The sequence below is a fragment of the Carya illinoinensis genome, chromosome 14 (assembly GCF_018687715.1).
Source record: "Carya illinoinensis cultivar Pawnee chromosome 14, C.illinoinensisPawnee_v1, whole genome shotgun sequence".
Lineage (NCBI taxonomy): Eukaryota > Viridiplantae > Streptophyta > Magnoliopsida > Fagales > Juglandaceae > Carya > Carya illinoinensis.
In genome coordinates this window covers 32,102,781-32,124,591 of record NC_056765.1, presented here as the reverse complement: position 1 = coordinate 32,124,591, position 21,811 = coordinate 32,102,781, and the positions used below count along the sequence as shown (strand labels likewise).

Genomic DNA, 21,811 nt, shown 5'->3' with positions numbered 1-21,811 from the left:
GGGTATGTTTGCCATTTTCTCCCTTCAGCTGTCTAATATATATATATATATATATATATTTCGTTGGCATTATTTTTTAAAAATTCTATCCGTCATTCATTTTTTTATTATTTCTTTATCATTCCAATATGTGGTATTAAATAATAAGTTCATAAGTAAAAATTAATAGTCTCCAATCATCTCCTGTCATATCATAGAATAATGAGAAGATGATAAATATTAAGATGATGAGTAGCATTATTATTATTTTTTTCTAATTTAAACTGTGTGGGGGAACACGTGGCATTGCCACATCAAGTGGGCAAAACCAGCGGTATAGTTGAAGGGGCCGAATATTCAAAAAGGTTTCAATCTTGGTTGTCTTTCGATATTTCCGATGCCCTCACTCTCGAGTCTTTAGCTCCCAACGAATCGCTACTTATTCAACGAACTCACATCGTTCTCTTCACCACGCTCTCCGCATTGGCGCTTTCTCTCGCACATAGGTAAAGCCTTTCCTTTTGTTTCTGCCCGTCTCTGTATGTGTCTTAGTTGTTCTTGCTGTTGGAATTGCTGGACTTTTAAGTTACAAAAATGCTCACATTTACTTTCTGTCTTGGTCTGTTTCTGACTTTAGCCTAAACTTTTTTTTCCTGATTTATGGGTTTTTATCTCGGTTCAGTTTCTGGGTTCTAATGGATTTTCCCCTGCTCTGGCAAACTAAGGGTTACTTACTCTCTTTAGCAGTGTGACAAATCAGAATCATGGTGTTTAATAATTTGGAGGTGAAAGAACGAAATTTAGAATGGTGGCTATTTTTTTCAGGCTGTGAAATGTATAACGCAATAAAATTGCTTAAATAATGAAGTGTAAATGATTTTTTTCGTGCTTCTAGGTTATATTACTAACAAGCAATTGATATGCAATGTAACTATGCTGTAATCATTCAAATCGAAGGGGTTTTGTTATCTTCTTGTGCAAGCATGGACTTTTACGTTAGAGGATATGTTTCTAGATTCATTTCTTTGAATCGAACTATGGCAGAAGTTGGGCATGCACGGCCACGGGATGTTTTGACATATTTGAGGATTTCTTTTTGGGGGTGGGGGGCGGGGGGCGGGAAGAATTTGAAGTTTTAATCAAGAGTATACTAACACGGAAGTATATCTAACATTTAGTTCATATATTGGAGGGGTTGGGGTATGTCACGCATGGTAAGATAATAGAATCTCCATATCATTTAGTGTGAAAATTTGAGTTTTCTTGTACTGCAGGATTTTCCTTTCCATGATTTTTTAGTCAGTCAGTCATGAACCCAAATCCTAATGGGTCATGAACATGCAACTTCGCCCATTTTAGGTTAGAACTCATTGCTGAGATTTACTGTACAAATTTCTACGTGTTAACACAATTACCCTTATTCTTATAGATCTCTATTCTTCACTGTGAGATTTCAATTATTGGAGATGGCAACAGCGGCTTCTGGCCTGCAAATTGCAGCAGTGAGACCCTCCTTTTCTTCTTCTCGTAGACTTTTCAAGGCAGGTGCTGCAATTCTTGGTGATAATTGCAAGGCAGCATTATGGAATAAGCTTACGAGTTCATGCCATATGTCATCTGTAATACCTTTACAGCGGAGTTTTACATCATCCTCCATTCAATTTGATAAGTTTTTAACTAAAGCAATGTCTGAAGCTAGTGATAACAAGCCAGCCTCAGGTTTACCAATTGATTTGAGAGGTCAGTTTTCCCTTTTTCTCACTTCCCCTTTTTGGTTGTATATGCATGTGAACTGCAGTCTAACAGCTGTATCCAATATATTTCTCTAATGATGGAATTTGACCAAACCTCTTTTAGTTGCAACTTCTCCTTAAATTCTTAGCTTGTGGATTGATCTGTGATCATTACATACGCATGGTCTGGCCTTTGTACATGCCATGTTGATAAATGGCCAGGTCTTTGGCACCTGCCTCATTGATACTTACCACAGGTCAAAGAAACCCATGGACACACACACTTACACACACATATATATTAAAAGAGACTATAACCTGGAGTAATCTGTGTAGGTAAGAGGGCATTTATTGCTGGTGTAGCTGATGACAATGGATATGGTTGGGCAATAGCAAAATCCCTTGCAGCTGCGGGTGCTGAAATTCTGGTGGGCACATGGGTGCCTGTAAGTAATCAGCCTGATCTTCAGCACTCTCTCTGTATTTTCCCCAAAGTTCCCCCGTATCTCTTTTCTGGATAATTACTGACTTTAAGCTTTTCTCTAGGCTTTGAACATTTTTGAATCCAGCCTGCGACGTGGAAAGTTTGATGAGTCACGCGTGTAAGTATTTTATTGCACACACTGGTTAATACTTCTAGATGGCCTTTTCTAACAAGAAATTTCATGAGGTAGGTTGCCAGATGGCTCTTTGATGGAGATTACTAAAGTATATCCTTTAGATGCAGTCTTCGACAACCTTGAGGATGTACCTGAAGATGTAATGGAGGGGAATACAATTCATTTATTTATTTTTATGAATCAAGAGGGATATAATTTATGGGATATGGGTCATATATTTATTATTTTTATGACTTATAAAAAAATTATTTATTTTTACAAATGGAGACAGATATAAATTATACAAAGAAAAATTGGAAAAGCGTTAAATGTATTATTGATAAACATGCGATGTTACTTCTTGCAGGTAAAAGCAAACAAACGTTATGCAGGATCTAGTAATTGGACTGTTGAGGTATAGACTTATTGTTTCATTTCTGTTGGTTCTGTTTTAAGTGTCAAGGAACCTTTAGAGCCTGTAATTGGAGATTGAGGAAAAGGTTTGAGGTCATTTATGGACGGTCTACTTGAATTTGAATGAAATGTTTTTCAAAATCCACTTTAGACTTGGAACTTTTCCTAGGGATTGCACTTGAACAACTGAGCATAGATTTATACTCATGACATGGTAAAACTGGAATCCAAGAATACATTCTGGTTTGATATGCCATTAAAACATTGGCCTTTGCACTTATATATACAGAGTGCCAAAATTGAATAGATATAATTTCTATTCTTCTTCTTGCTTCTAAATTTTCTTGCAGGAAGTTGCTGAGTCTGTGAAGAAGGATTTTGGCAGCATCGACATACTTGTTCACTCACTTGCAAATGGGCCAGAGGTATGGTGGTTCTAATTGTGAAATAACTGGATGACATTGAACTGGGAATTAAACGAGCAATGACCCCTTTAATAGGTCACTAAGCCTCTGTTGGAGACATCCAGGAAAGGATATCTAGCAGCTTTATCTGCATCAAGTTACTCCTATGTTTCTTTGCTGAAGCATTTCGTTCCAATAATGAATCCAGGCACACTTCTACACCCAAGCTATCCAATAATGCTGTCTTTCTTCTTGTTCTTGGCCATCTGCTTTTTCAATTGTACAAGATTTTTTGCATTGAGGCACATATGCGGAATTAATGTATGGTTGTTGCTGTTACAGGGGGTTCTTCTATTTCTCTTACATATATTGCTTCTGAGAGGATTATTCCTGGGTATGTATGTCATGCATTGATTGCTTTGCTGGTCTTCTTTACAGAGTTGTAACTTTCGATAGGTTGATGGAATTCTGATATGTTATGAACAGATATGGTGGAGGCATGAGTTCTGCAAAAGCTGCTCTGGAAAGTGACACACGAGTGAGTTTGCACTATTTTCTTTTCATGCGTTCCACAACTTAGGACATTTTTAAGCTTGAGATATATATTTGGCATGTATTTTAATGTGTAGATTCAATTCAGGTGCTTGCTTTTGAAGCGGGCAGAAAATACAAAATCAGAGTCAACACAATATCTGCTGGTACCTTAGCCCTATCTTTTCTTTCTTTCAAATTAAAATGGTGTTACTATCTAAGTTATATGTGTAATTTATCAAAAAGAGTTATATGCATCTAGTCATTGCCCCCAAACATTGGTTTTTGCTATTGAGCCATCAATAGTGTTGCCAATGCTCAAGAATGTGTCTGAGATACGAAAATCATTTAAAAGATATAGCTAAGAGGCATGTTTAGCTCGTTCATTTGTAAATATTTGTAACTTAAGGGCATGTTTGGACACTTAGAGTATCTCATAGTTTTGTGACTAGCAGTAAAATGGTTTGAGTGAAAATGTTTTATTGGGTTTTGGGAAATGATAGAGAAAAAGTTGAATAAAAATATTATAAAATTAAAAATTGTTAGAATATAATTTTTTAATATAATTTTTGTTTTTAAGTTTGTAAAAGTTGTATTGATTTTTGTGATTGAATAATGATTAGGTATTGATTAGATGAAAAAGTTAAAAATTTGAAATTGAAAAGTGTTTTGTATTTGAGTGATATTTAAGAATGAAATTATGAGAAGTTTTGAGAATTCTCATAGTATCCAAACATGCCCCAAGTCTCCTTAATATATCTTTTCACATCACGGATTATTGATAATTGATAATTCTAGAGACCACCTACCCACACCCTTGATCCATAGCTATATAAATTTTTACCTGTCCTCATTCTGGGTGGTAACTATTGTTTTACATCTTGGGACCTGGATCTGCTTGATCTCATTTGGTCTAGTTTGATACTTGGGCTTGTTAAAGAATTTAAGTATTTCCTGGTATCACCATTAACTTGATTCCTTGGGTTAATGAATTATCTTCTGGTTTTGACCTCAGGTCCACTAAGGAGCCGTGCGGCAAAAGCAATTGGATTTATTGATATGATGATTGACTATTCACTAGCTAATGCACCTCTGCAAAAGGAACTATCTGCAGGTGACTTTCCAAATGTTCATTATATCCTTATGGTTTTACATGCTTTATTCCTCTTGTTTTACTACATAATTACTTAGTTCATAAGCTCTGATTAAACAGAGGAAGTGGGGAACACAGCTGCCTTCCTAGCATCACCTTTGGCATCTGCTATCACCGGCGCTGTCATATATGTTGACAATGGCCTGAACGCAATGGGTGTGGGAGTGGACAGTCCAATATTTGAGGAACTTGACATTCCAAAAGATAAGCACTAGAGTTTGCTGCTCCTTTTTTCCTCACCCGGCTTCATCCTTAGAATGGGTTGGCCACGGCCCCATTTTGTTGAGAATTTTTCTTTGCCTTCTTCGGGACGGTGATATTATTTCTAGTAATAACTCTGAGTGAAATTGATTTGAAGCTTAAACATGTGTTAAAGCTGCTGCTGCTAGGATCTAGATGTGTGCTTAGTAATTTAGATTAGATTTTTAGGGTGAGGTCCTTGTTTTCATGTCCTGCATTTAGTATTCATCTATGCGCCTACCAAGATCATAGGCAGGTACCGTGCTTGAGGTGATCAAATTACCCTTGCAGATGAATTCATGAGACATATAATGCTAGTTTTGTTATGTCCCAGAATAATCAAAACATCAGGAGCCTATTTTATTTTTTTATGTTCTTTCATTCAGCAAGTATGTAGTGTAGGGATTATAATTAGAAAAATTCAATTAATTTAGTAGGAATAAAACCAAAAAATAGAAATAAAAATAAAAAAATTAAAAAAAAATGTATGGTGCGACGATGTGTAGAACGATGAATGGCAAAGTTCATTTAAAATATGCTAATTGAAAAAAATGAAATTTAAGAACACAACACCAGCTCCTATAGATAAACAGAGACACCCAAGCCAGCTAATCGATTCTAATTACCGATGATAATTAATATTACATTACCATACGACCACGTTCCAAGTGCTGGGAAAAAAATATTTGTGCTTCCATGGTGTGGACCACAAGAGTTGTGGCAAAATTAAACCAACAAAAATAAAGAAAAGGTGCCAAAGTGTTGAAACCGAAGTAAAGGAGAATACACAATCTAACAGATAAGAAAGGCCATTGAACCTAGCTATATTTACATTGCAGGACGCAAAAAAATTGCAGGAGGTGACTGAACAAAAAGAGGACAAAACCTGCATCTTTGAGGGAGGAGAGAGATCCATGATATATGTATATTTCTAGCAACCCTACCCTAGCCTTTAAGTAAGCTTATTAGGCTTACACCTACGGATTGCATTGGCTCTCTTGGGAACACCATCTTTGTTGTCAGGAGATTCCTCTACGATGGATTCTTCCTGCACTACAAGGCCACGGTTCCTCGTCAGTTTCCTTATTGGCGTTGTGGGTAATCCTGTTTGGGAATTGTTGACTGCTGGCTCCACCTGAGAAGCAGCTGCCAAGTTTGTGTTATTCCTGTGTGGCATGAGCTCCTCACCATCTGAAACAGCGTCCATCATTAGCTGTAAAACAATCAATCAGAGATTGGTTCCCATAACAAAATATGCCAAGATACAATATCATACAATATTACGAAACAAAATCGGATAAACTATCAACAGAGCCAGATTTATTAACAGACTCAGGGCCACACCACGAGTCATCTAACTCATATATAAGACAGAACTTTAAGCATGCACTAACAGGACCTCAGTAGACCAAACTTTGTTTAAGCTTTGCAAGCAAATAAAAGATATACTCCATTTAAGAACCAAAAATACAGGATAGTTTACTTGCCATCCGGATAAGCTTTTACCATTGTAGCCAGTTGTTTTAAACAAAACAAAAATGAAACTTTTATACAGTTTCCAGTCACAGCAGCTGATCATAATATGGTTTGAGCAATATATACAATGGGTATTGCTTGTGATGGTTCTATTGCCACTACACAGATACCTGTACCCAAAAGGGACTTGAAAGTCCAGACTTCTTGAATGGAACTCATAACACAAAGTGCATGCACACACACACACAAACCAAATAATTTATCAAAGCCAAAAATTCTTTGATACCTTCCAATCCCTGAAATCATATCTGAACATAAAATGACCGTAAGTAACCTCCCCTGACATAACAGAATTGGCAGCAGGAGCATTTCTTGGGGCTGAGAAAGAAACAAATAAAAACAAATAACATTGGGCTCACAAAGGAAGAAAGAAACGCCATGGGAACAGATGGCCCTCATAACACAAAAATATTTATTTCTTTTGATCAGAAGTACTTACAAACAAGATGAGAACCATTTTCCTGCACAGTTATTTCAGCTCGCCCATCTTTTACTAGGAAAGACAGAGCAAATAAATTTTCTATGGTCTGCGCAAAGGACTTCCTATTCAATATCAAACTTTCGAGTCTAACACGCTTCTTCTTCCTTAATATCTCAAACATTGTTGACATATTCTTGTCAGTATCTGTCTTTCCTTCTCCCCCAGTATCATCAACCTGTAACAATGAATAATAAATCTGGCTGAATGCACATTGTTGCTAGATCAAGTTAGAAGAACCAATGTAATAATACAGACAAACTTTATTCCAAACTCGCTCTTGGATCTTACAATTTGGCATTACCATGGAAATCAGGCCACAGATACACAACAGAGAACGCATTTGAAAACAACTAACTGTGTGTTCGTACAAACTTCCAGAAACATTACATGAAGCATACAACACATAGGTTACAAAAATTTCACTAAGCTTCATGCAAAGCTCATGAGAAGAATTTGCAATAATGGACAAGGGAGGAAACAGTCTACTTAGAATAAAATTGTATAAAGCATTGCAATTCTAATGCATAACCTCTGCCAAGATAGGGAATGAAAAATCATTTTATTTTATTTTTCTTTATCTTAGAAAGAAAATTATCTTTTAACAACATGAACCCAAGCAAGAGATCCTTAAGACCACAATTGGCCTAAACTTTTATATTTGTTGACAACAGCATTTGATCTCCCCATTCTGCAGAGTAACAAATTTTGTCAAAGGAGAAACCTGCTATCTCTACAACTTCTGATCTACAATTTACCCATATCTTCCATTGTTTTACTTGTCACTACAACATGAACACTGAAGCTGGGGAAAGAAAGTAATCTCACCTCTTCAGGATGAGCAGTTTCAGCTGGCTTTGAACGCTTTCTATGAACCACCGTCTTCCGTTGCTTCAACTCAGTATTCATAGGTCCAGTCCTTTAAAAATAGAAACATATAGAAAGACAATAAAACAACTAAGTAGTCCACATTCAAACAAGGAAAAATGACCACCGTTATTTATACAGAACTAAAAAGTACTGATAAAACTCACATGGTGCTACATCCATAAGCCTTGCTAAAAATGGGTGCAACAGCAACTCCAATATCTTTCCAGCGGACCATAATCTTAGCATTCTCCTGGGAGGAAACTCCTCTGCTGGATTGACCAAATTGGTTGAGAAAACAGTTAACAAACTCGGCAGGTGTAATTCCCTCATTGGAATGTGACTTAACAGAACTCGCCAAAGTATTAGCAATGCCCAATAGTGCCTCAGCATCGGCAACTTGCTCCCTTGGCTTCTGAACTGAAGTAATCAAAACCGGTACACAAATTTGTGAGCCCACTTTCTTCAAGATGATTAAAAAAGAAAAAAATGTAAAGGGCATTGTTACATACAGAAAGAAAATATAAAAAATTCTTAAAAGTTTTTTATGCCTTTGATACTTTTGATTTTTATTTTCCTTTCTTTAAGTTTTTAAATTATGAGTATGTTAATAACGTAACGGTCACGTCTCTCTCGTGTGCAACCAATATGGGACACATTGATCTGTACGAAACCATCATGATCGCGTTTTAGGTCTCATATGCAGATATGCGACATATGCCAGCGTTACAAGAAAATTGCGATTATTCCTAAAAAATTTTAAGTTCAATTGTTTTCAAAATCTCAGTTTCAAGATTGTGGAGTTTCTTTTATTTTTTTCCAACCTGTCTTCACGTGTCGCAGCAACCAAACATACAACACACATTATTTTGATAAATAAACTATAACCAAATAATCAAGAGTTCATAATCGGAATACCTAATTCATGCAACCTCTCTACTTCACCGATGATAGTACTGAACTTATCCGAGTCTGCCCTCGTTAAGTCCTCTCTCCCATCTGCAAAGAAAAAAAAAAAGACAGTTTATTCAATAAAATGCAAAAAAGTTCGAATTAATTAAAATCAGAAACGTGTAATATTTTCTAGATACCGTTAATAAGATTCATTACTGCCAGGTACTTAGAACGAAGTACCCGGCGATCCAAGTGACTCGCACGGGCCGAATCATCGTCACCGAACGCCGAGTCCTCCCCGTCTCCGTTAACCCGCTCGCGCTTCACGGCCCGGAGTGCTTCCTCGGAGTCAACACCTCGGCTTCTAGTCTTCGGCATAGTCCCAGTATCGACAAATTCAATAGATAAATTTTGAAGAAGAGAAAACCCTAAATCGGAGAAATATGGGGAAAGATGAAAGCTGAAGCATGTCAATCGGGAAAGAGAAGGGGTTTTGAGGGTATATCAAATAGCAACGGACGTGTGGACAGTCGGTTTAAAATTTCATTTGATTTGAGATTTATAAAGAGGGAACAGTGGAAATGAATTTGAGAGAGAGAGAGAGAGAGAGAGAGAGAGAGAGAGGAGGAGGGGGGGGGGGGGGGGCCCGGGGGTGATTTGAGAGGGGCCCTCCAATACAAGTCCAGCCCAAGTTTGAAAATATCGCCAATTTCAGGGGAGCGGGAAATTAAAAATAAAAAATTCGAATACAGTGATGTGAATTGTATAAGAGAGATTTTATATGTAGTCTCTGTTTAAGTACTGAATATATAAGCTATTTATTAAATGAGAAAAAATATTAATTTAGAAGAAATATTTTTATAATTTTAAAACTTTTAAAAATAAAATTATTTAAGTTTGCATTTCAGTCTCCAAATGGAGAATGTATGTAACATTACTCATTATATAATGATTTCTAATTAGTTGATCCTACGTAATTATTTTAAATATATAATTCAAGAGCAATACTACATACAGTCGTGAAGTATACAAATGTCGTACAGTTGTTTTGAAAAAGAGTAGGGTCTACTATATATTAAAAAATTAATTTCTTTTTTATATGAGTCTTATATTTATTCATTTTTTTTCAAAGTGATTACGCGGCACTTGTATATTCACTACTGTAAGTATTATTTCTCTAAAGATATGATGTATTTCTAGGGATTAAATTATGAAACTAATTAAATAAGCTGCCATGCATATCAATTGCTAGGACTTAAATAGGCAAAGGCTTCAAAGCTTTGAATTAGTTGAGTGCCTAAAGGTATAGCTCGATGGACATTATTGTTTGCAACACTAAACTCATGCAAGAAATGCAACCTAGCTAGCGATGCTGGTATTTTGCCAAGCAATTGGTTTCTAGACGGGTCTGAGTCTTTCTAGGTTTGTAAGATCTGATATATTTAGTCTATAATGTTGCCTGTGAAGTTGTCATGGCTAAAATTCAATGCATGAAGTTGCATCAAACGACCGATATCAATGGGAATGTTGCCACTAAGATTGTTGGTTTGCAATGGATCGATATCCATGGTCTCAAGTTGTAGAGGGAACTGAACTAAAGAATGGTACCATTCACTACGGCAAAAATGGATAAAATCAAAGAACTATTGCTTATGGGAGCCTGGTCTGATACTAATGTTGCCATTGCACAAATTTCTTTTGTGAAATTCACCTGAATCAGATTATCAGATAAGTCTCAATGAAAAAGCTATGACATGTGCTCCTATGTATGATAAACTCATGGTACTAAAGTTGTATTTTTGCGTTTTATTTTACGTACTTGTATGATCGAGTTTATAAGAAAAAATATTTATTGTTTGGATTAAGAAACCATCTCAACTTATCTCATATAATCATTACAACTTTTTCAATTTTCAATACAAAATACAATAAATAATTCAATTTTTTTAAATCTCAAAATAAAAATAATATAAAAAAATAATATTTTAACAATATTTTATTCAACTTTCGGCCTTTATTTTATCTTATCTCATCTCAACTTACTATTCAAACCTCCTCTAATGGCACACCAATTTTTCCTCTTGTTTCTTTAAGAACGCAGGAAGACTATTGATTTTAGGGCAATGTCAAGTTATGTTGACTTTATATCATTATGTCCGTAATCAAATAATGAAATTAAGGTTATGCTAACACAAATCTATCTTTTAAAAAATGCTCATCTTGAGGGTGTGTGTGCCTATTAATATACGTAGGTATATACGTACGACCCTACTATTGTAGCTAGGGATGCTAGCAGTTTTAATCTTTACTCCCCTATTACGCAGGAAGGTGATGATTTTCTCCATTTTGCATGTCATTGATTGCATATTACATTAATTGACGAGGTTAGCAGTCAATAACATTCTTTTCATATTCCCCGGATCAGTCGACGTAGTAAAGGCTCAATTTGGAGGAGCAATGATATAATAATTCTAGAGCCCAAAACACCTCAGAGTTTGGCATGCATGCATTTACTAGAGTGCGAGTGAGTCAAAGTAAGTCCAAATGTCGAACTTGTGTTAGTGGCAAACGTCAAGTTTAGGTATTGTGCATACAGAAGACAACTGAGAGAGAATTTAGTGTTACATATATATATATATATATATATATATATACACACACACACACATATATACATCTTATAGCTAGTCAAGTGGGATTGATTTCAACTGTCTCTTGTTATCTTGATGATGATCAAAGACGTTTTTATAAGTTTGACAATTTTCTCTAATAAAATTTTTATTCAAACCTCTAACAATTTGGTATCTAGAGCTTCCCAAAACCAACACATTATATCTATATTTGTCTGTAGCTCATTCAAGTTTCAGATTTTTTAGAACCATATGCAGAATTAAAGTATGGTTAATAGGAAAATTAAATAGTCAGTATACAAAAATTGAGTTTTTATAATATTCATTGAGCTAATTGCTAGGCTTTTCATTAACTAAAAGATTGGAAAAAATTAATTATCATATGTGTTAGGGGAAAATTTCCCCTAAGGAGCTTGGCCCAACCCAAGTGGGCATGGCACCCAGCCAAAGGCCAAAACTAAGCCGATCGGCTCTGGGCCACATAACTGCTGGTACCCTGGCCCAAGAGGATGCAGGTAGAGTCGACAGGTCAGGTGAACCATGATCCAGATGGCACTCAACACCCTTATTACCAAGAGAGAAGCAGCACACTATCTCGACGGGACAACACGAACTGACGCCTTCCTCAGACCAGGCAGCATTAATTGGGGCTTGGCAGGGGCACTCGAGGAGGCAAGGCATAGAGCTCCCTACCTTGGAGATAGGTATAAATATTCCTCTCGAGTACCATAAAAAGGTAATTACAAAAGAATATCCTAATCTCCTGATCGTTTTCCTTGAGACGAGACTGACTTAAGCATCGGAGGCTCCATTTGGTGACCCACCGAGCTGCTGGAACTGGGAGTGATGTTGTGTATGCAGGTAATAGAAGGCTTGAGCCCCTAAAGAGTTCGGCCTAAAGATGTATGAAACACGTCATTAACATTTGGAGCTGTCTAGGGGATCCGACTGATTTTATAGTCGAACGTGTCCTTGGCACGCCGGCAGGAGCCCACTCTCAGAGGGCCCGGAGGTGTGACTGAACAGTGAAGGGAAGTGACGACCAAGGAGCAACGAGGGGAAGAGCCCGACAGAAAATTGGGATGACCACCTAGCAGAACGAAGCGAACCTAGGCCGGGAGGTGTTGGAGGGGGAGTCAAGGCCACCTCGTCAAGCAAAGAGGTGTTCCTGAGCCCACTGTCGGCCCTCAAGTGCTCCTCTACTGAAGGAGATGCAAGAGACTAGTCCACGTTAAGGAAGGCAGAGGTGAATGGGCCCTTGGAGCTAATTATGCTTGACCTGGATAGGGTCAACACGATTGTCAGGGTTGGAACAGGGATCGATGTCGAGATAAGAAAGACGTTGCAACAGTTGCTCATTGAACATCAGGACATCTTTGCATGGACTCATGAAGACATGCCAGGAATCAATCCAGCCATCATGCAACACCATCTGAGCGTGGATCCCAAAGCCAGAGGAGTGAGGCAGAAGCATAGGAGCTTCAGCGTGGAAAAGAACGCTGCCGTTGAGCTCGAAGTAGATCGCTTGTTGACAGCGGGATTTATATGAAAGGCGTGCTACCCGAACTGGCTATCCAACGTAGTACTCATCAAAAAGCACAACAGTTAGTGAAGAATGTGTGTGGACTTCACGTATTTGAACAAGGCATGCCCCAAGGAGAGCTTCCCACTTCCTCACATCGACCTCATTGTCGACTCTACGGCCGGCCACCGCTTGTTGAGCTTTATGGATGCTTATTTGGGGTACAACTAGATCCGCATGTACCCTGGTGATGAGGAAAAGATGTCGTTCATCACCGACAAAGGATTATATTGCTACACTGCCATGCCGTTCTGTTTGAAAAATACAAGGGCTACCTATCAGCGGCTGGTCAACCAAATGAAACATGACAATTAACATGCAATGCATCCTGTTAGTGGCGGTGGATTACTTCACCAAATGGGTTGAGGCCGAAGAGCTGGCAACGATCACGACCAATAACATTACTTACTTCCTATGGAAGAGCGTCGTTTGCAAGTTCGGGGTGCCCTATTGCATTGTGTCTGATAATGGAAGGCAATTTGACTCAGTCCATTACCGAGAGTAGTACTGGGACCTGAGGATCAAGTTTTGGTACTTGTCACTGGGACATCCCCAGTCAAATGTTCAAGTGGAAACCACCAACAAAACCCTACTGCGGATATTAAAGAAGAAACTGAATGATCGGAAAGGGGCTTGGTTAGAGGAGTTCCAGGTCGTCCTATGGGCCTACTAGACAACCGTAAGGACACCAACCAGCAAGACCCCATTCACCTTGGCATATGGCCACAAGGCCATGCTACCAGTGGAAGTTGACATCCCAACTCACTGAGTGCGCCACTATCAGCAACACTCTAATGATCGACGCTTGGAAGAATAGCTCGACTTGGTGGGGGAGGTTCAAGAAGAAACTGAGATGACGATGGCAGCATACAGAAAGAGGGTGGAGCGCTATTTTAATCAAAGGGTGTGTCCTAGGTCATTCAAGGTAGGAGACCTCATGCTTAAGAATACAGGGGTAGTAGCCAAGGAAGAAGGCAAGCTTGGACCACAATGGGAAGGCCCTTATGTGGTAGTCGCCAACAACCGCCCCTGGGAGTGCTGGCTCTGAGATTCCTACGAGAATAAATTACAACACCTTCATTAATGAGAAATGCGTGATTATTTCAGGAACTGTGCCACAGAGAATGAGATCCAAATGTTTGTATGAATAACCCTTCCCGCGATGTCAATGGACGAGAGTAGGTCCAGTCTTGAATTTTTTGAACGAAATCCCTTCGTGCGTGGGTCAACAGGTTGGATCGGCTCCGGCCCACCCCGATCACCCCTACACGGGAGTGTGGGTCTAGCCCTGAGGCTACTCGAAAGGGACCTTATCCCCATCACGGTGGAGATGTAGATGGCACCTCGGCCCTTCATGACTAACCTCACCTTGGGGTACCAAAGGGACAGGTATAATGCCAAAGGGCTGCTCGATCTCTCCCTCAACGGGAAGCGGGCTAATCCCGAACTATACATGAAGCAACCCTCGTCATGGGAGTCGACCAACGGGAGCGGGTCCAGTCAAGGACTACCCGAATAGACTTCCTTCCCTTAACGGTCAACAGGAAGAACCAACCTCTGGTTAGATCGCCTCCCCTGTGAAGGAGAGCGGGTCTGGCCTTGAGGCGACTCGAACATACCTCGTTCTATCATGATGAAGAGTGGATGCAGCTCTAGTCCGGTCCTAATTGACATTTCGTGTGAGATCAATGAATGTGAGCGGGTCCAGTCAGACAAATTGCCCTAACAGAATCCCTCTGCATGTGGGTTAACAGGCGGGTTCGTCTCTTAGCCACCCTGACCTCCCCCTTGAAGGAGCGCGAGTTTGGCCTTGAGGTGACTCAAAAAGTGACCCCATCCCTATTGTGGCAAAGTGCGCGGGGGGGGGGGGGGGCCTAGGCCTTCTAACCTACCTCCCTATGGGAACCAAAGTGATGGGTGTAATGCCAAAGGGCTACTCGATCCCTCTCACGGTGGAGAGCGGCATGTCCTCAAATAGCCGATGCATGAAGTGACCCTCATCATGGACATCGACCAATGGGAGCGGGTCCAATCAGGGACTGCCCGAATAGACTCCCTCCCCGTATCGGTCAACAGGTGGAACTAACCCAGAGTTAGACCACCTCCCCTGTAGTGGGTCCAGCCCTAAGGAGACCCGAACATACCCCGTTCCATCATGACGAGGAGTGGACGTGGCTTCAGCCCGGTCCTAACTCCCTTTTCCTGTGGCATCAAAGGATGGGAGCAGGTCCAGTCGCAAACTGTCCAAACGGAGTCCCTCCGCGCTTGGGCCAATCGGCGAGACCGGCTCCGCTCCACCCCGACCTCCCCTGCGGAGGAGCGCTGGTCCAGCCTTGAGGCTGCCTGAACAATACCCTATCCCTTCGCGACAAAGGGATAATAACCACCCGAAAGGGTTAAAGAGGAGGGTGTGATTTGAGGCGTCCCTACCTCTCCTTTGGAGGCGTGTAGAATAGTCCCTAAACTACCTGACTCAAACGACGAACCTCCCCCGAGGCCACGTACCTAGGGTGGGAATGCTCCTGGGCACAGGAAAACTCCCATGAGGGAATGAACGAAGGCTCCCCTGAGGGAACAAAGAACCTCCCCTGAGGGCACGCACCTTGCATGGGAAAGCTCCATTGAGGGAATGAACAAAGGCTCCCTTGAGGGAACGACGAACCTCCCCCGTGACCACGCACCTCGTACGGGAAATCTCCCTTGAGGGAATGAACGAAGGCTCCCCTGAAGGAATGACGAACCTTCCTCGAGGTCATGCACCTCAAGCAGGAATGCTCCCGGGAGGAGAAAACTCCTGTAAGGGAATGAACGAAGACTCCCTCGAGGGAATGACGAACCTCTCCCGAGGAAATCACCTAGAGTGGGAACGCTCCCATAAGGGAATGAATGAAGGCTCCCCGGCGCGCGAAAACTCTACGAGGAAATAAACGTGCTCCTCCCTCAGAGGAATGCGGATGGCCTGGAGACTGGTTAAGCTCACAGAGGCTCTGAGGTCCCACTGCACCGAGTCAATAAGACAAGTCGATGATGGTCAAGTTAAATTTACATACATACACCTGTGCATTGAGTTTTGCAGCAAACTTGGTCGGGTTTGGCTTATGCACCGCTCGACCATCTATTGAAAAAAAAGGCCAAGTCTGCATGACAATACAACGAGGGAATTTCCATCACGGTTTCAGCTATGCGGCACACTTCAAGCAAGACTGGGACCTTATGTGCAAGATCACAAACTGGTTATGCTACAAATAGCCTTAGGGGTCGATAGGGGTAGAAGCTCAGTTATGCCTAGTGGGGTATCGGTAGAGTAATCATCCACTCACTGTGACATAAGCAAACAGATTGTACATCGCTGCCCACGAAGAAGCCATCGCAAGTAAAAGTATCAAAAGTAAAGGCAACTGAACAGGAAGACATAAAGAAGAGAATTTTATTTATCAACTGCCAAGACAATTACAACTGAAAGATCACGACACAACAGCGAGAACCATGCAAAGGGATACAAAAGAGAGAGGACAACAAGAAAATCCAAGCCAAGCTCGTCGGGGTGCAGGTCCACCCTCGAGAGAAGTAACAACCTGAAGAGTTCGTTCGCACTGGGCGACGAAGGCCTGGGGTAGGAGAAGACGCCCCGCCTGTGGGAGCCAACCGAGATATAAGGAAGAACTGTGAACTATACAAAGAAGCTTGAGACACAAAAACCCATCGCAAGACTCGGTACCACAAGGCCAACCCTGAGCCAGGGAGCCCGTCGGAGCTGAGAGTGACCAGTATGAGCACAATGGGAAAGGAAAGAAAGCGAGATTCCAGAATGATTGAGGAAGCAAAGGAGGAAATCTAGTGGAAAGGAGTGAAGAAGGGAAGGCTTATATATAGGCTGGGAACAACGGTTCACGTCCCAAGGTTCAGAGTATACTCATTGAAGGGCTCCATCAGGTCAGACATGAATCTCGCGGAAACCTCCAGCACAGATTTCATGGCATGCGTGGGGAAACGGCATCCACACCATTGAAGTAGGACAACCAATGGATGGACAATGAATGATTGACTGGATGAAATCCTTCTGAGTCTACAGAAGCGCCAGCCATAAACTCATTCCTTCAAGAAGGTTCAAAGGCAGGTACGACAACGATAACAAAAGAGCAGAATTTGAAGTGTCTCCTTGGGAAAGAAAGATGCATGTCTTTACTGATTAATTCATTTGCAAAGGAACACGTGGCGTTTGCTGCCAACATGGCAAAAAAAATAATAAAATAAAACAACAGAAAAAGAAAAGAAGAAAGAGAGAGAAGAAGAAGAAAGGAAGTAAAAGAGGAAAGTACGTCAATATCATTTCCCCGTGCCTTAGGGCTAAGGATTAGCAACAACATCATGGTGTATGGATCTTTCATGCATGACCAAGGGGGTAAGTTGTAAGGCACAAGTAGTACCGATCATATGTTGTACGGTTTGCTCATATTGTTAAATAGATTAAACCCATCACTTGCTAGACCAAGTATAACATTGCGAGAATCTTGGAAAAACTAACCATGTTTGTTATCAAAGTCTTTCCATACCCTAGAATATGTTGTATGTCTCATGCAGGTCAGATTGTCAACACGTTCTTCTACATGCCATCTCATGGCTTGGGCTATCTTTTTTTGACATAATTGCCTCTACAAGCGTAGCTTCAGAGGTAAATACTTGATAACTTTTTGGGGTATCCTTTGTTGGTTACTTGTGCTTGAAACCCACCAAGATGCTTTACATTTAGGGCATTCATCTTTCTTAGCATCTTCCATCCAAAACAATGCATAATCATTGGGGCATACATGCATATTTATGTAACTAAAGCCCAACCCACACTGCAAAAAGTGAACCTTGTTATATGAGTTAGGGAAAAGAGCATCGGGAAATGCTACTTGCAAAAGCTTTATAATCATGTCAAAGGACATCACAATCCAACCAACAATTACCTTGATGTGGATCAACTTGATTATAAATGATAGCTTTGAGAACAATGCACACGAAGGATAAAGTGGATGTCTAGCGTCTTCTACCAACCCCTTGAAATTAAGGTTTATTGGATATTAGATGTGTGTGGTTCACCATCTACGTCTATATTAGTTTCATTTCTAGTTGAATTATCCATAAAGGAGCCCACCCGAATGTCATATAACATCTCATCCACATCATCAATGTAGTCGTTGTAATTTGATGCATTACCTTCTTCTTCAAAAAAAGCAGCATTTAGGAAAAGATCATCTTCTCCATGGGATATCCATTCCGTATAAGTTGGATCAATCCCTATCATGAACAATGATCTTTGACTAGAGTAAGATGATGGAAAGCTCTATTTCCACATTTTCTACATGGACACCTAATGAGATCACATCTAGATGCATGGGCTTGAGCCATAGCTATGAATTGCCTAACACCTTTATCATATCTAACATCCAGACCCTAAAAGTGTGATTTTATAATTATTATTATTATTATCACTCTTTCTTTATTAGATATATTTTTAGAAGGTATATTGTTTTTAGGACTCTTGCACACTTCCAAAACTAGTATCCTTGCAGTATTCGTAATCTCATAGGATTAGAATCCTTTCACCCTTCATGCCACAATCCTCCCAGTTTACTTTTCCTTATAGTGATCCATTTAGTTCCCTAGTTGCATAGTTTCTCAGTTGGAAACTAACTCTCAACTCCAAACTCTATCCAATCTCCATATGGCTCAAATATCCTCCCTTCTCCTTGGCTAGAAAACCCCTGAGATCCTCCAGAAAATAAACACAAAAATATATGGAGAAAAACTCACTCACATAGGCCTTGTATTTTTCCTAGCCACCGTTGACGACCACAAGGATGTCGGAGCACCACCCACGGTGCCAGAAACTGCCAGCCATCTTAGTCCCGTCGCACCCACTCCCTCAGGTAAGCTAATGTCGTCCGCCACTTCCCCTCCCTCTATTTATGTCGGCTTGACAGATTCTTGTCTATCTCTCTCTTGCGTCGCACCACTACCCAAAGGATCCAATCGTGTCGTCGGTCACTTGTAGCCACCCCAAAGCCGCCGTCACCTCAGCCTCTTTCTCTCGGTGAGCATCACATGACCACTCCCTTTTTTGCTCTTAGTCCCAATTCCCTCTGTTGCGTGATGTGAGCCTCTCCCCGTAAGCCTATATGTTTCCTTTATATTCATCTTTCCCAAAATACCCATGCCCTTCTTAGTAAGTTGGGTTTTGCTGGGGCTGGGTTTAGTTTGTAACTAGGTTTGTGCTGTAAATCGGGTGGGCTTGATTTATTTTAGACACTTTCATAATTGTTTAAGTAAGTAGATTTCTTGTGGGCTTGATGATTTTAATAGGTTGGTTGTGTTTATGGGAAATTGTTTTAGTGTATTTGATTGGAGTGTTTTACTAAAATAAATATACTAGTCATAGACTTATGTTTGTAGAAAATATTTAAGGAATTTTAAAACATAATTCTAAAGTATATTTTTAAGTATCATTTTTAAACCATTTTTGAGCCTATTATTTAGTTAATATTCCAATTGACTTTTTAACTAATTTTTTAGATAATTATTAAGTTATTTTTTTAAAATAGAAGTTAAGGAATATGTTTTGAGTTTTGAATGATATTATTATGTTGTAAACTTAGGGTAATTAAATTATCTCTATATATGATTTTAAGGATTTAGAATGTCATAATGCTATGACACGTCTTTCTAGAAAGGTTAGTGAAGGTTAGTGTCTCGTATAGGTCACGAGCTACGACGTAAGATTGTGGAAGCAGTGCTAAGAAGTAATTAGTATGATCATATAATTGCATGTGTACTATAAATGTTCTAATGGCATATGAAAAAATAATGTTTGTCTACGCTACACTACGAGCTAAGTCAATATTAGATTTCTTTCATGATCTTTGATTAATTATGACATTATGCTTGAATGAATGAATTTGTTGTTTGATGGAGTGAATGATTCTGAAATCACATGGAAGCCATGAAATGTTCATGTAGTAATTTAAGTCAAGAGTGACATGTAATAAAATAGCCAGATTATATATGCCATGTTCATATAGTACTTAGATCATGTATGCCATGTTCATGTAGTTATTAAATCATATATGCTATGTAATGTCATGAAGTATTTAGATCAAGTATGTTATGTAAAGTTCATATAGGACTCAGATCATGTATGCTATGGAATGTTTATGTTTAGATCATATTATGCCATGTACAAGAATATGCCATGTTATGCTATGCCATCTACAAGTATATGCCATGCCAGAAAAGTTCATGATATTCAATGCTCAAGCATTAAGAAAGACAAGATGTTTAAGGGTGACACGGACCTAAGCGTATTTACCACAAGTTATGTTAAGACGGTGCCACGGACCTAAGTGTGGTTAACCTTAAGTTAAGTGAAACATGGACCTAAGTGTGTTTTCACTCTAAGTTTGTTAAAAGGTGATACAGACCTAAATGTGTTCATCACAAGTTATGATAAGGGTGACACGGATCTAAACGTGTTCATCACACATTATGTTAAGAGTGACACGGACCTAAGCGTGTTCATCACACGTTATGTTAAGGGTGACACGGACCTAAGCGTGCTCGCCATAAGTTATGATAAGAGGTGCCACAGACCTAAGTGTAGTTCACCATATGTTAAGTGAAATATGGACCTAAGCATGTTTCACTCTATGATATGTTAAAGGGTGACACGGACCTAAGTGTGTTCACCACAAGTTATGATAAGCGGTGCCACGGACTTAAGCGTGGTTAAGCTTATGTTAAGTGAAACACGGACTTAAGTGTGTTTCATTCCATGTTATGACAAGTTATGGGGTGCCACTGACTCAAGCGTGGTTCACCATATAAATATAATAAGTGAAAGACAAAATAAACTAGTAATTTATGTATTCACGTTATATGGTTGCCATGACTATGTATGTTTCCGCTCATGTTGATAGTGAATAGAAATGCTACGAGAATCTGTGAATGATATATATGTTTGTTCTGAAGAATCTTTCAAAAATTAAATCTAAGCTAAGTTATATTTTATGGTATGATGTGCTATTTATTGAGTATTCTACTCATTTTTTTTGTTCCCCTATTTTCTCCTACATTTAATTGTCACAGATGATGATTGTGAGGACATAAAGCTGGAAGACCAGGAGTAGATAGAGTGAAACGACTTAGTTTTCTTTTATGATTTCAGAATAAAAAGTCACACGTAGGTTTTATTTATGTTTTTACTTTACGTTTTCAGTTTCATTTTTCAAAAACATGTTTTGATTAGCTTGATGTTTTCAATAAATGAGATATTTCAAGATATGAATCTCTTTACCAGGCATTATGTTATGTACGTTAGTAACATTTCTGTCCTATAGGAACGGGGTATTACACCATATTTATTGAAACGCAATCTGTGACGCCGCCGACTAACAAGTACGGAAATGCTAGAATCGTGACATTAGAATGATGATAACACAGGTCATGCGCCCCAATGACGAGTGCTAAGTGTGTGTATATGCAAAAAGTATACAACAAAAATCGTAGCGGATAATTAAAATTTAGTCAACTAGGTACCATAATTTTAAATACATATTTTCCAAAATAAAAATGCCTTCAAAAGTTATACAGTAATACGGTAAAATTATAATACAACCTAAAATACATAACAAAAGTGGGAAATAAATCCCAAAACATGAAAAGCGACCCCAGGTCACTCCTATGGCAGACTCGATCTTTCAAGCTCAACGTCTTCATCTGTATCAAAATTT

The 21,811-nt window shown here is 39.5% G+C and overlaps 2 protein-coding genes across 3 annotated transcripts; one reads left to right on the top strand and one right to left on the bottom strand.

The window, feature by feature from the left end:
- The first annotated feature begins 326 nt into the window (after positions 1-326).
- LOC122294296 (enoyl-[acyl-carrier-protein] reductase [NADH], chloroplastic-like) lies at positions 327-5,422 on the top strand. The gene is made up of 13 exons (XM_043102913.1): positions 327-485; positions 1,409-1,719; positions 2,049-2,158; positions 2,259-2,314; positions 2,387-2,471; positions 2,679-2,726; positions 3,076-3,150; positions 3,226-3,337; positions 3,472-3,523; positions 3,616-3,667; positions 3,770-3,827; positions 4,676-4,774; positions 4,874-5,422. The coding sequence occupies exons 2-13, from the start codon at positions 1,446-1,448 to the stop codon at positions 5,026-5,028; spliced, it is 1,176 nt and encodes a 391-aa protein (XP_042958847.1). The 5' UTR covers positions 327-485; positions 1,409-1,445; the 3' UTR covers positions 5,029-5,422.
- A 213-nt stretch (positions 5,423-5,635) lies between these two features.
- LOC122294297 (non-structural maintenance of chromosomes element 4 homolog A-like) lies at positions 5,636-9,434 on the bottom strand. Of its 2 annotated transcripts, none has more exons than XM_043102915.1 (7): positions 9,026-9,434; positions 8,853-8,933; positions 8,102-8,354; positions 7,896-7,986; positions 7,029-7,245; positions 6,816-6,907; positions 5,636-6,244 (listed from the first exon to the last, which is right to left on the bottom strand). In XM_043102915.1, the coding sequence occupies exons 1-7, from the start codon at positions 9,204-9,206 to the stop codon at positions 6,137-6,139; spliced, it is 1,023 nt and encodes a 340-aa protein (XP_042958849.1). In that variant the 5' UTR covers positions 9,207-9,434; the 3' UTR covers positions 5,636-6,136. The 2 variants fall into 2 exon arrangements, with proteins under 2 accessions (XP_042958849.1, XP_042958848.1); XM_043102914.1 differs by having other exon boundaries at positions 5,636-6,266; positions 9,026-9,432.
- Positions 9,435-21,811: the final 12,377 nt, after the last annotated feature.

Coding starts and splice junctions, on each gene's coding strand:
- LOC122294296 (XM_043102913.1), top strand. CDS start 1,446: ATGGCAACAGCGGCTTCTGGCCTGCAAATTGCAGCAGTGAGACCCTCC. Junction 2,472..2,678: donor TTGAGGATGTACCTGAAGAT/GTAATGGAGGGG, acceptor TACTTCTTGCAG/GTAAAAGCAAACAAACGTTA. Junction 3,338..3,471: donor CGTTCCAATAATGAATCCAG/GCACACTTCTAC, acceptor TTGCTGTTACAG/GGGGTTCTTCTATTTCTCTT.
- LOC122294297 (XM_043102914.1), bottom strand. CDS start 9,206: ATGCCGAAGACTAGAAGCCGAGGTGTTGACTCCGAGGAAGCACTCCGG. Junction 7,987..8,101: donor GCTTATGGATGTAGCACCAT/GTGAGTTTTATC, acceptor CTATTTTTAAAG/GACTGGACCTATGAATACTG. Junction 7,246..7,895: donor AAACTGCTCATCCTGAAGAG/GTGAGATTACTT, acceptor TCATTGTTACAG/GTTGATGATACTGGGGGAGA.